The sequence below is a fragment of the Lepidochelys kempii genome, chromosome 6 (genome assembly GCF_965140285.1).
Source record: "Lepidochelys kempii isolate rLepKem1 chromosome 6, rLepKem1.hap1, whole genome shotgun sequence".
Taxonomy (NCBI): domain Eukaryota; kingdom Metazoa; phylum Chordata; order Testudines; family Cheloniidae; genus Lepidochelys; species Lepidochelys kempii.
The window spans coordinates 30,905,352-30,919,488 of NC_136385.1; the positions used below are offsets into that span (position 1 = coordinate 30,905,352).

Consider the following 14,137-nt stretch of genomic DNA (forward strand, 5'->3'; position numbering starts at 1 on the left):
GGGACCTGCTTAACCTGGAACTAATGTATCTACCTTCGACCAGCCTCTTGTAGCCATCTGGCCTGACCCTGTCACAACACACACACCCAAACATGCTGCTACCTCTGGGCTGAGTTGAACACCTATAAGCTTAAGAGATAGCATATTGAAGCATAGCTTTTGGCATCCACAGAGACATTAATATTACTCCTCAGCTGAAAAGAACCAATCTTTTCTACATTTATTTCTCAGAAAGGAGCATCATAATTCATCTTTGTTTTAAACTAAAATAGTTGGGAACCTTGAAAGATCTTGGAACAGGGGCAATATTGTGGCAAGGTGGGAAAGATTATGGCAAGACATCTGGTCAATGTGAAATGGTGGGGTGCTCCATCAATCAGCTCTGGAAGCTATTTTTGGGGCCATCGACTATAAAAGCAACATGATGGACAAATCCACTATCCCTTTTTTCTAGGAAGCACTGTTTGTTGCAAAGAGCTTTTAGAAACTTCCTTTTTCTCACAGTCTCTGCACTTATATGGACTAGTTCCAAAGAGATTTGTCCAGTAATTCAAGAGGGATCTAATCCTTTCTCAATGAAAGGAAAATTGGCTCTATTTTATCATTTTTCACCCACACATGGGTCCAGATTCTTTTCCCACAGAAGCCACTGGAAAAACACCTATTGATTTCATTGGTAAGAACAGGCCTTTGGAGAGAAGAAATCTTTTGGAAGTTGCAAATAGTTCAGCCAGAAATAAGTTTCCCCCATGAAGCTTTTGTCATCTTAAGGAGGTCTTGTGAGGAGATGGAGTTTATGAAACAAAAAGGGATGAATATGATAAGACTCAAAAGAGTTACTTTCTGCAGGAATGTTGTCCAATCTGGCAAGTCTCTCCCACCTTCACATCTGCACAGGTGGGGAGTAACTCGCACTGTAAAAGAGATTTATCAAATAAAAGGCTGAAGCTTCATTGAGGTGCTCAGTTTCGCCACAGTTCTGCAGCCTGGCCAGGCTGTGTGGCTATGAAACACTAGTGTAATTCAGACTCTGCCTTGCCCCTCATCCCACAGTCAGCAGTCTGTGTTTGGGAGGGTCAGGGATGAAAGTGGGTCCTCTGTATCCTGTGTTGGGGTGTGGCCTCCCGGCTCCCAAAGTAATATTGGAAATGTAGCTTTCAGCAGCAAACAGACCAAAAGATCTTCCCACCTAGGGCATCAGGGAATGGGGGCAACTCATCCCACTGTGACCCCTCCAATTCTGAAACACATGTTATTGAAAGGCTCCTATTGAGGCACCCAAGCTCCCACTATCTTCCTGTCTCCTTCAGGCAATGAGCCTCATGATCCTCCCTAAGCCCATGATGCCTCAGTAGATACTATTTATTTGCAGGGAAGGGGCAGAGGGTTCTCTACCTGATCCCCCTATTGGACAAATCCCTATTGTCTATGACAGAGCTTGTTCCAAGACAGATACTTTGCCACCAAGCAGGAGCACCAAATAGCTCCTCCATGGGGGTGAAGTGGAGAAATCAGGAGTCATAGGGGCAAATCTGTCAGGAAAATATGGAGCAATCCTCTGCAGCAGAAGGGCTTGAAGCACAAGCCTAGAAAGAACACATAAATGTCTTGTAATGTTGTTAACAGGCAATGTGCACTGGAAATGTATTGCTGAGTTCTCTCTGAGATAGCAATCAGGCTAGTAAGACAAAGAAATCCTGCAGGCTAAATATAATCCTAGGCCAAATGAAATATTTTATCTTTATCTTCTTGATTCTGTTTATTCTAAGTAAGATGGACATTAAAAAAGGATTAGGACTAAGTCAGAAAAAAGGAAGAAGAAAACCAGAATAAAGTGAACATAATAATCAATTTTAGACTGATATTAATTTCAAGCTCTCCTACTCCATTTGGGGCGTGTTATTGTCTGTGGGACATGGAACTTGACTAAGCTATCATTGGTATTTGATACTGTGCTACACATATTTGCCCTTTCTGAAACTGGCAAGATAGAGTAATGATGAACTTTGTATTCCTGATTTCAAGCTCTGCTTTACAGCAGAGGATAATTCAAATGTCAGAGTGAAGATTTATATCAGTGTTTATAATGCTATAGACCTAACATCTCATCCATACAACTTCCAGAAAGAATGAAACCATGTGTACATACCACAGAAACCTAATAGTGATCATAATTTAAAAGTTATTAGAGTACACACACATACACACACACACATATATACAGCTCTGAACTAATTCAGCAACAAGACCAACCTAGACTGGTTCTATGAAGTTAATAGCTATCACGATCCCTCCCATTAAATAAATACAGTGAAAGTATTTAGAAAGTGAAAATAGAAGATTGTATTTCCTTTCTGATGGATAGCAAACACTAAATCTATTAATGACTTCATTTGATGCCAAGGGTGGCTTAATGTAAGACACTTTTCATCCTTATGACTGGGCTATTTGTTTGAACATTACTTCAGTGTTTGTGCCTGTGATTCAAATAGCCTAAATCCAAAGGCATAATTGCAAAAGAAAAAACAATTGCACTTCAACAACTGGGCATCAACCAGCATTTCAACAATTAACATGGTTAACAACAGTTTTACATTTACACTATTTTAATATTCACAACTATCTAAATTGTTCTGTGATCATCCTTTTAGGCTCCATACCTACACCTGGAAGCCTGAACCTGCTCATGGTATTACTTGTAACCAGGAAAAAGCTTTTCCTTTCTCCAGCAAAGCATTTGAACATTTGAATGCTTACAGTACTCTCTACTTACCACATAGTCCCAAGGCTTTTGGTTCACTGGTTGTATTTGACTCTATGATCACCACACCCGTGCTGTGAAACCACTGAATCCTGATATTTGTTGGTGTCTCAATTACATACATGAAGCCAGTGTCCTCAATTTTAAATCCATATTTTCTAACTGTAGGCCAGGCATATCTTGAATTTACAGTTATCTAAAAAGATGTTATAAACAAAGGCACAGCAGTAATCTGAACACCTCATTATATTGGAAGCTATTCTTCTACTTTATGTGATCGCTATATGTCCATGAAACTTTTGGAATGAAACATGAACTGGTTTTGTTATTCATCAGAAACACAGTCCAGGTTTTCCAAGATGCCCATGGTCTGACTTTTGAACTAGTCTAGCCCAATTTATGGTCTGAAGAGACAGGCATGCAAAACCTAGTCAAATCTTTTACCACGCAACACTCATCTGTTGCCATGACAAACTTTGACGGTTTGTACAAAAGCACTCAGTGAGGGGGCTAAAATGAAAATGTTTGATTCTTTTCAAACAACTTTTAACTCACTGATCTTTTGAGACTGCCCCTATGGTTTCTTCATATAACATTGGCAACATATTTGACTGTAGTATGGGGCGAGTCCCAGGTTCAAAACTAACTTTTCACAACTGGGTTTCTTCTTTTTAAAAATACATTTTGAATAGATATACACACAAGAAAAAAGCTCTCAGTTAGTTGCTGTTGAAATGACCATCCTATCACCCATCTAGGATCAAACTACTGGAACAACTGAACATTTCAGATAATAAAAAGCTATTGTTTTATGGAAATGTTTTCTGTAATAAGAACAAAATGGGAAATTACGGTAGATAAAATTGTTTCTAAATGAAATAAAGCTGTTCAAAATTTCTCACACACTTCTCTTTAAGGGGAGATGAATGGAACTATAAGGGCACCCCCAGGAAAGTGAGGTATGTCCAGCATGATTGTAAATGGGATGGATAAATGAATGAATGAGGAGCCTTATTAAAGATTCATGGCTCTCATTTGCTGTGTGCTCTGGTTCATAAATGGACTCACGCATTTCAATCTGTTGCTTCAATTTTATGAGTTACTTTCTCATATTTCAAACTGTTAGTATTATAGAAACTCCATTGTGCATGCAGAGAAAAAGACCAATGAGCAAGTGTGTAATCCCTATTTGGAGGTACCAGAAAATTTCTGACAATCTATAATGTTAATAATTAAAACAGTATAAAACAGGTTTATTATGCACCTATCTATAATGTGTAGGAGAAAAAACTGTGTGATCATGGGGGACTTCAGTTTGAACAACATATACTTGGGGTGCTCATGCTGCCAGTACCAAAACACCCTGGGGATTTCTAAACATCATAGATGGCAATTTCCTAATTCCAAAAGAGTTGCAGCCAGCATTGGGGAACTCTATATTAGACCTTGTCCTGACAGAAAAAGAGGAACTGATCACAGAACTAAAAGTTAATGGTAGCTTAAGTGCAAGTGATCATGACTTGATCACATTTATAATGTGCAAGCAGAATAAAGTCCAGAACCTTAATATATATATACTTGGTGGTTTAATAAGGCCAATTTCACAAAGGTAAAAACAATTCTGAGCCAAATCAGCTGGAAGGAATAATTTAATCAGAAAAATGTGAATGATAATTTGGAAACATTTAAGGACATCTTAGATGCCTGTAATAGGGTCTACAAACCACAAACTGAGCAGAGGCAGAAGGGGGAGGAGAGCATCTCCTGCCTACAGGCAAGCAGCTTGACCACACCCCCACAACTGCCAGTCATGGAGCAGGCACCCACAGCTGCAACCAATAGGGAAAACAAAGCCTGCTATAACAAGAGAGAGCTCAGAGAAGGAAAAGGAGGTAGAAAGGTCTGGGACAGTGAAGGGGCAACAGTCCTGCACTAGGCTACCTTCAGAGAGGCAAAGAGACTGAAGCAGACTGCTAATTAGAAGCCAGGGGCCAAGAACTGTCCTGACCAGTAGCTAACCACAGCCAGTCAGGGGCAGTAGAAACCCTTCAAAAGATCACACCAATGACTGGTAACAATGCCCAAAAAGTCATAATCTCACAATTGAGAAAGAAACCTGTACTGGTTAAAAAAACCCAACAACCTGGTTCAGAGAAGTGAAGGTAAAAAATAAAAAAATCATTTACAACAAATAGAAGAAAAGGGGGATTGATAGTATTGAATATAAATCAGAAGTTAGGAATTGTAGAAAATTGATAAGGGAAGCTAAGGGATACAAGGAGAAAGCTATGGCCAGCAGAGTTAAGGAGAATAAGACATTATAAAAATATATTAGGAAGAAAAAGAATCCTAATAATGGTGTTTGTCCATTACTAGATGGAAATAGTAGAATTATCAATAATAATGCAGAAAATGCAGAAATGTTTCAATAAATATTTCTATTCTGTATTAGAGGAAAAAGAGATGATATAGGCTCATCACATGGTGATAACACTCTTTCCATCCCATTAGTATCTCTGGAGGATGTTAAACAGAAGCAATTACAGTTAGGCATTTTAAAATCAGCAGGTCCAGATAACTTGCATCCAAGTAATTTAAAAGAGCTGGCTGAGGAGCTCGCTGGACCATAAACATTGATTTTCAATACGTCTTGGAGCACTGAGGAAGTTCCAGAAAACTGGAGAAAAACTAATGCTGTGCCATTTTTAAAAAAATGTTAACGGGATGACCCAGGTAATTTTAGACCTGTCAGTCTGACATGGATCGCAGGCAAGATAATGGAGCAGCTAATATAGGACTTGATTAGTAAAAAAAACTAAAGGAAGGTAACATAGAAAATTAGAAAATATAGAAAATCAGCATGGGTTTTTGAAAAATAGATGCTGTCACACTAACTTGATATCTTTTTTTTTCCCATTAAATGCAAATTTGGTTGATAAATAAATAGTTGACATACTATATTTGGACTTCTGTAAGGCATTTGACTTGGTACTACATGACATTTTGGTTAAAAAACTAAAACAATATAAAATTAACATGGAACACATTAAAAGCTAGCTAACTTACAGGTCTCAAAATATAAATGTAATGGCAATTTGTTATCAAGCGGGTCTTTTTCCAGTGGGGTCCTGTGAGGATCAAATCTTGGCCCTACTGTATTTAACATTTTTATCAATTTACCAAGGATAGTGGTGGATTCTGCATCACTGGCAATTTTAAAATCAAGATTGGATGTTTTTTCTGAAAGACATGAATTATTTTGGTGATGTTCTATGGCCTGTGGTGTACAGCAGGTCAGACTAGATCACAATGGCCTTAAAATCTCTGATTCTATTAAGGGGAAAGTAAAATACTATGTAAGTAGCAAGAGAATACCAAATAAATAAATAAACAAACAAAATCCCCAATAACTTACTTTTCTGTTTAAACGATCAACGATTATTTGGTTTGATAAATAGGTTAAATTCAGCATTGCCAGGCACAGTGAAGTCAAGTTTAAGTGACCCTGCAGAGAAAGCAAAATTTGTGAACTTCTGTTAAGATGTGAATAATTTTACATGCTAATTAAGTAGTATTTTAAGTAATGGAACATAAGGGGCATTTTTGTATGTTCAGTTTTTGAAAGAGGAACACATCTGTTGAATGAAGTTTATACAGATTAACTAAGAACTCTTTATTTGTATGAGCTATGTTTGTGGGATAATGTTCATTTGAATAACATTCCTTCAGGATGTCTACATGAAATGTGCCAATTTATTATGTTCTAGAAAATTGTGTTAAGCCATAACATTTCAAAAAGCTGAAATATTAGGGGTTCAGACACAGCAACACCACTGATTCGGGGCATGGAAAAGAATCACATGAAGAGGAATAGAAAAGATTCAAACGGTTTGCCTTAGGGTAGACACAAATATGAGAGGGAAAGATAAATATACACAAAATAACAAATTTTCTAGAAAAGTCATATCAGGCATGTATGCATAATTCTATTCACCCTCTTGTAACACAAGAATTAGGGACATTCAATTGATAAGTAGCAAATTCAAACATCATAAATGAAAATAATTTTTCACACACTGCATAATTAGCCACTGGAACTCATTGCCACAAGGTATCATTGAGGCCAAATACTTAGAAGGGTTTCTAAACGAGCTGGATATTTATATGGATAACAAGAATATCCATTTTATAATAGTAAAGACTGGGGAGGAAATGAAGAGTTTGGGAAGAAGTACAAACTCTCATGTTTCAGGTCATAAGCCAATGTCTAAACTATTGGGGATCAGGAGAGAACTATCCCAGTGAGCAAGTTCTCCTGTAACTGCTTCCTTCAGGGTTTCTCGCACTCTTCTCTGAAACAGCTGGCACTCGCCTCTTTTAGAGATTAGATACCGGACTAGATGGACTGCTGGTCTGATGCAGTCTGGCAGTTCCTATAAACCTTTGTCTTTGAAGTTTGAGTTTGGCAATTTTGCAATGCAGAAGTCTCTGCATTACCTGTTGAGATTCATATATTGTAAGATGCTTGTTGCCTGCAAATATATGAGAGCCCAAGGGGAGTTCAGGTGTTAATTATCACCCTGCAAGACTTTATACAACAGAATGTAGAGGGGATCATTATAGTCTGTTTAATTCTAAGTACAGGAGTTTCCCACAGTAAAGCCATATAAAGAAAGATACACAAAGTTGGCATTTAGTCTACTGAAGTATTTAACACATTATTATAGATCTGGATATTTGTGTGCGACACACATATATGTGTAATCATTTAACCTCTCAATATTTCAGTTTTGCCATCTATACTATGACTAACCAGTAACCTTGCAGTAACGTCATGAGGAATTATGCTTGTGCAATAAGGTGAAAAAAGAAAAGCACTATACTCTTTTAATCAGAGATATTTTAATATGTATGTAAAAATGTATTTTAATAATTTGTAATTTAAAAATCCCATATTACTTTATGTATAAGCATATAAAATAAAAACTTTGTAGAATATACTTTTATTCACTGTACTGCTTAACCTTGTTTAGCAAGTGAGAGTCATAAAGAATAAAAACAGTTAGTTACCATGTTGGTATTTCTGCAGTCAAGTATATGGATGGTTATAGTTTCATCTTGAGTTTGGCTAACAATGTAGGCTGCCTCTTTAAATAAAGCCAAATGATTCCCATCAAAGGTTACAAAGCTCAGATCAGAGAAAAATGTACAACGACCTGGTTAAAAATAAATAAAATAAAGGCATTTCCTAACTTATTTCATTCTTTTGGTAAGCAGTATAAAACATGCAAATAAAATAGCATAGATGTTTGTATGATTTAACCTTATTTCCTCTAAGGGTTTACTAACTCAAAAAACCATTTTCAGCTATTTTTTGTAGCCACTATCTAACAGTTAACTACAAATGGACAGTAAAGAACTAAATTCTGCATGTTTCAATAGGAGCCTCTTGCAGGCATCCAAGAATAGAATTTGACTCATGTGACTAATACAGGACTAGTCTGTGGATTTTCATGGACCACAAGCTACTAAAAGCTACGGAGGGTAGGAGTCACATTGGACCTTGAGTTGCTTCCCCTTCTAGTCTTGTTCCAGGATGGGAAGCGCTAGTGGAAAGTTATCTTCCTTTCCAATCCTACTGCTAAAGTATCTGTGCTTCAAAGGGCCCAGAGTTCTACTCCCAGACATTACAAATCAAAAGACCCTGAGTAGTTACTTGCATTGCTTGTCCTCGCACCAGTTGTTTGCTACTATGGATCTAATGCTGTTCTCACTTAAGTCAACAGAAGTTTTGCCTTTGACTTCAGTAGTAGAATTAGGCTTCTATGCTGTATTAAGCAATGAGTAACCTGGAGAAGGTGTATATAAACTCCATCTTCTATTCCTACTCCAGAGTCCAGAAAATAGAAACTTTAATTCTTAATCTGTTTATAAATTCAATAATTTGTTATAAAAGTGAATTAATGTAAGTACTGCATAAGTAAAACTTACATGCACATTCCCATTTTGGGCAGCATTTGTCACCATTGATCTGAACAGCAAGCCCTAGAACTCCACAGCTGGGCTGAGTTGCATTGTAAGGGCAGTTCTGTGACTTGTTAACTTGGATTAGTTGTCCATCCAAGCAAATGTGTTTTATGCACTCATTTTCTGTGATTGGCTAAGGCATATTTAAAAGACATAGGTTACCATTCTTATCAAACTAGAGACACAACATTGCAGAATGCTTACTGAAAAGAAAAGTAGGCCTGATTTTCAGAGACACTGAACACTCACAAATCCCAGTGAAGGCAATGGAAGCTGTCAGTGCTCAGCACAACTGAAAATTAGACAATTTGTGAAAATGGTACAAAACCATGGTTCTGTTCTAAATTCCAGAACAATATTATTTATTTTAGACAATACATCAGGCAGAAATACAGAAGAGAAGTATGCAAGGATCATAGAGATGGCAAAGATGGCTGAGTAAGGTTAAGGAATAGTCATGTCAGGAGACAATCTGCCAAAAAGTGGCAGATTGTGATTCAAAGGATCCCTTCTACTGAGGAACATGAAATGGCACATGGTGCCAAAGGTATTCCATGAAAAATCACCCCTTTTGGAAACGGAGGTCCAAAGCAGCATTAGATTGCAGTAATTATGAAATCCATTAATTGCAATGGCGTTCCTCCAGATTTACCCACATGTAATTGAGATAGGTATCTGGCCCTGTAGTTTGATAGATATTTTTAATACTGAATACAAAACCATATGGCACATAAATAATTATTTCAGCACTAGTGGTAAGGGAACTTATCCATACATAAATCTACATTCCTGTCTATTTACAGATGGGCAGAGAGATAACCATGAACAACGTTACTCACTACACAAGTTTGGAGTGTTGCTGTTTCTCTAGCTGGCATGAAAACTGATGCTGTGCCTCCTGAGATAGCTTCAGCTGTTGTTAGTCCACCAGAATACTCTGTAGCAGACTCGTAAAGTGGTTGGGTAGATAAATAGGCAAATGGAGGAACTGATGCAGCCATTGTAGCATTTGAGTGGGTTGGCATCATTAACGACGAACTCTTTGAGGGTGTGTGGACCTCAGTTATAACCAGTGTCACACGTTTTGGAGTTTGAATAGTGGTGCCTGATGCTGCGACACTAGAAGAGGCAGTTTTTTGCTCAGAGGATGAATAGATGGTGGACAAAACTGATACACCTAGTTTAGGAGGCACAGCAGTTATATTTGTGAAATATGGAGAATGAAACATCTGTGTTGTTTTTAAGGTGAGGGTGATCAAATCTGTGATGCCTGGCGTATGAAGAGACTGTGGTTGTGTAACCAGTACTGGCCCTGCAGGCTCTGCTGTTTCGGAGGTGATGGCTTTTTCTGTTTTTGAAGCAACAGAAAAATAGATGGGTTCCCCTGAAAACAATGAGGTGGTGAGGGCTTCTCTGATTGCTGCTGTTTTCCCTGAAGTAACTGATGCTGTAGTGATGTTTTGTGCTGTCACACTGCTCACTGATGAAGGTGCTAAAACAGTGGTTGTAGTCGAAGAACGTGTGGTGGCTGGTAACACTGTTCCTGCTGGGAATGTGGAACTGTAGGAAGTAGTTGAAAGTGGCACTTGCTGAGACAACACCACAGTCTTCTCTGTAGCACTTTTGCCCATTGACGTGGATGCTGTTGAGATCACTGGTGTTAAAAGGGCACCTGCTAATGACTCCTTCTCTGCTGTGATGGGAGTTTCTGATGTTTCCGATAGAATAAGTGATGGAGATGTTAACTTCGACAAAGGAAATACGGCGATAGAGACTGTAGGTGTCTGACTAGAAACGAGTGGTTCAGTAACGGCTGTCTGCTTTGTGGATTCAAAACTGGAATCTGACTTTTGGGTAGGAAATGACGGAAATTCTTTTTTCATTGTAGCTACTGGTGATGAAGTTGTAATTACTTTTGTTAAAAAAGAGAGGGGTCTTGTGCTGACAGTCAAATCCATTTTTTTTCTGGTTGAAGTTGGGAGTTTTGTCTGCAAAGCTGAGGTAGTTCCTGATACATAAGTCAGTAAGACGGCATCAGTTAAGGATGACTCTTTTTCAGTAGTCAAAAGAACTTTAGCTGGAACTACTGAGGTAGGAGATAACGTTGAAAGATCCACTGCAGGTTGGGAGGTAGTTACGAATGGGTACAAGGTGGTGAATTCTCCTATAGATTCTGTTGTACTAAAGAGACCTTTTGGACGAACAGTGGTGGTCAAAATTTCTGTTGGAGGCTGGTAAATTGTGGTACTTTTTTTGCTTGCCAAATAAGGTTTGGAAGTTGAAGGAACATGTTCTATTGTCAATTTGGTAGTGAAACGTGGTATAGCAGACTCCTCTCTGATCTGTGGAGAAACCATCTCTGCTGATGAAGTTTGAACAGAGGAAGTACCTACTGAAGTTGTAGCAGAGGAGGAGTAATCTTTGATTAATGATATTTGAGTTGTAGATGCTGTTTGTTTTACTGTTTCTCTGATGGTTTTAACTGTAGGCTTTGAGACTGTGGAAACTGTTTCAGTCTGTACTGGGTGCTTTGTAGCAGCCGGCTCCTTAGGTATTTTTTGTGTTAAAATGTATGGGGAAACCGATGTCTCTGCCAGATACTGAGTGGTAGGGAATATGTCAGGTGACTTTGTGAATGGAGGTGTAACAGAAGTTGGCAACGTTGACCTTTGTTTGACTACTGTCACTTTTTTACTAGTTATTAATCTGCTGCTGAATTCAGAGTATGGGGATAATGTGGCATCAGTAATATTTAAAGTGACTTTTGCTGGCAGTTCCGCAGGTGATAGTGATATTACTGAACTTGGTTGCTCTTCTATCGTGGATAAGGTTGAGGCTGTCAAATGGGGAGTCTTTCCTTCTGTTGAAAAAGTAGATTTTACTACTGATGTTCTTGGGTATAAAGTAATGGTCATTGTAACAGTAGCTTCAGATGATGCACTCATAGAACTAGTGGCTGTTGTTGATATCTCTTTTCTAAATGTGGATAGTGGAAGCAGAGTAGTGAAAGGTGTTAGGGAGCTTGCTGGTGATGAAGCAAATGTAGTTGGCTTTCTGGTATGTACACTAGCAATTTTTTCTGTTTGTGCTTCATCAGGATGGACAATCATCCTTGTTGTTTCAGTCTCATTAAGAAGAGTATATGGAGATTCAGTGACTAATGTTGTTTGCATTGATTCCAATTGTTTAGTTACCCATGGAATTGTAGGGACCAAATCCATTATTTCTTTTGCTAAAGCAGTTGTTTTTGTTGCTGATGTCATTCTAATAGTGTAGGGTGCAATGCTCATCTTTGTTGTATTTAGAAATAGAGGTGATTTGTATTCAGATGATGTTCTTTGTGAGGATGTAGTTGGCTTTGCTGATAATTCATAGGGGCCTGTTATTTTAGATGTTACTTTTGTTGTCAAAGGAATAGCTCTGGCAGTCTGAGATGAAACAGGATATTTAGTGTACAAAGTAGTCAGGGTTTCTGTCATATTTAGCACTATGAATGGTGGATATTCAGTAGTTGATGCTGTTTGCAAAGTTTCTTTTGATTCTGCTAAAGCTGGAGAAGCAGCACTTATATTGGATAGTGAAGGCCTTTTTGTAGGAAGAGTGCTGGGTTTTGCAGTTGTAGCTGAACTAGAATACAGTGAATATGGAGAAAAATATGAACTTGATGGCTGCTCCGCACTTGTTGTTGCTTGTATTATTTCTTTTTTACCAGTTGTAAATAGGAAGCCAGTTATTCCTGAGGATGATGAAGATGACAATGATGACATCGCTTTAGTTTGCAGAGTTGCTATCTTTGCACCATGAGTTGTGGAAAGGAATATGCCTGCAGTACCTGTCAAGTTTTGAACCATGTATGTAGGAGTTTCAGTAACTGACTGTGTTACATGTAATAATGGAACAGGGTGTGTAGATAGTGGAAAAAATGTGGTCTTTATTTCCTCTTTGGTTAAACCAATCGTTCCTTTTGTTGTTTCGGAAGTCATTGGTGGCTTCAGTGTAAATAATGTAGTGATCAGAGGAGAAAATGAAGTTTCAGTGACATTAGCTGTTGTAGGAGAAGTTTGTTTTGTACTTGGTTTTGTTCCTTCTGAAGTTCTTGTTTGATTTGCTGTTGGTGCATAAGAAGGGGTTTCCAAAGAGGGTGACATAGTGTATTTGGTGAAATATGTGGTTGTTTGCTCTGTTGCTGATACAAAGGAAGGGGCAGTAGTTTTTTCTGGTTTTTGTTTTGTTTCCACTGTGGGACGTATCGTAGTGTCTATTTCTGATGTTTCTGATATTGCTGTAGCTGCGACTGGTGATTCTGTTACTCTTATTATTGATGATGTCCCAGTTAAAATAATAGTAGAAACTGGTTTGCTTTCTGTGTCAGTGATTTTAGTCACTGCATGTGTTGTAGTTACAGTCTGAGGCTCTGTCGCACCCAATACCTTAGCAGTGATATTACTCGTTGCTTGTATACCTGTAGAGATTTCTGTAGTGGCTGTAGTTGTCGAAGGAAAAACATCAAGTACTGAAGGGAAGCTTATATTAGATTTTGGTGATACAGACATTGCAATAGTGCTTTTGCCAGATGATGTAGCTCCAGCTGAATATGCCGAAACTTTTGGTGATACAGTTGTAGTTAAAACTGTTGTATTAGGAATAAGAACTGTTGAAAATTTAGTTTGTTCTATGGTTGCACTGAATTGCCACTTTGATGCACGTGTTGTTTTTGTGTCTTTTGTTTCAGGTATAGGAGATGAAGTTACTACTTTACTCAGAACTGCTGCAACTGAGACATTGAAAGCACTAGAAGTTACATGTGAAAGAGCTGGTGTTCTCATACTGGATGGTGAAGGTCGAACATCAACTGAAGGCTCAATGCCTAAAACCGGACAAAAACAGATGTTAGTTGGGACTCATACTAGAATCATTAAGGTGGAAGGGATCCATTTTAAGTCATGTATCCCTATCTTCCCCCGCCCCTTTCTTCAGGTTTGTAATATTTTTAGAGCTTCTAAAAAAAAGACGTTAGGGAAGGCATTGACTATGTATTTCATGTTACTGAAAGTTTTATGGAAAAGGAACCTCTTAATTTTCTTTATAATTTGTCTTAGATTTTAGGAAAAAGAAATTTGTTTTTAACAGAAAAGCACATGAAATGATAACTTAAAATTTACGAACTTGGGCATCTAAAGTTAGATGTGTAAAAACTGCACTGGGTCACTTAAGTAAGAGGCCTAATTTTCACTGATATATTGCAAGGGCTCAACATCTCTGAAAAATCAGGCCATTTATGTGGGTCCCTAAATATGGGCTTAGATGTCTAACTTTGGACCCCCATGTTTGAAAATTCTGGCTATACTA

The 14,137-nt window shown here is 38.1% G+C and overlaps 1 protein-coding gene across 4 annotated transcripts in view; it reads right to left on the reverse strand.

The window, feature by feature from the left end:
- OTOG (otogelin) overlaps window positions 1–14,137 on the reverse strand; it is a 170,355-nt gene that overhangs the window by 34,875 nt on the left and 121,343 nt on the right. For all 4 annotated transcript variants that reach the window (XR_012159331.2, XM_073347364.2, XM_073347366.2 and 1 more), the window contains 5 exons: window positions 9,628–13,655; window positions 8,753–8,921; window positions 7,832–7,977; window positions 6,177–6,266; window positions 2,774–2,957 (listed from right to left, as the gene is read on the reverse strand). Coding sequence is in view for 3 of the 4 variants with exons in the window: in XM_073347364.2 (XP_073203465.1) it covers window positions 2,774–2,957; window positions 6,177–6,266; window positions 7,832–7,977; window positions 8,753–8,921; window positions 9,628–13,655 (4,617 nt within the window). In the remaining variant the exon portion in view is untranslated. The remainder of the gene's footprint in view (window positions 1–2,773; window positions 2,958–6,176; window positions 6,267–7,831; window positions 7,978–8,752; window positions 8,922–9,627; window positions 13,656–14,137) is intronic.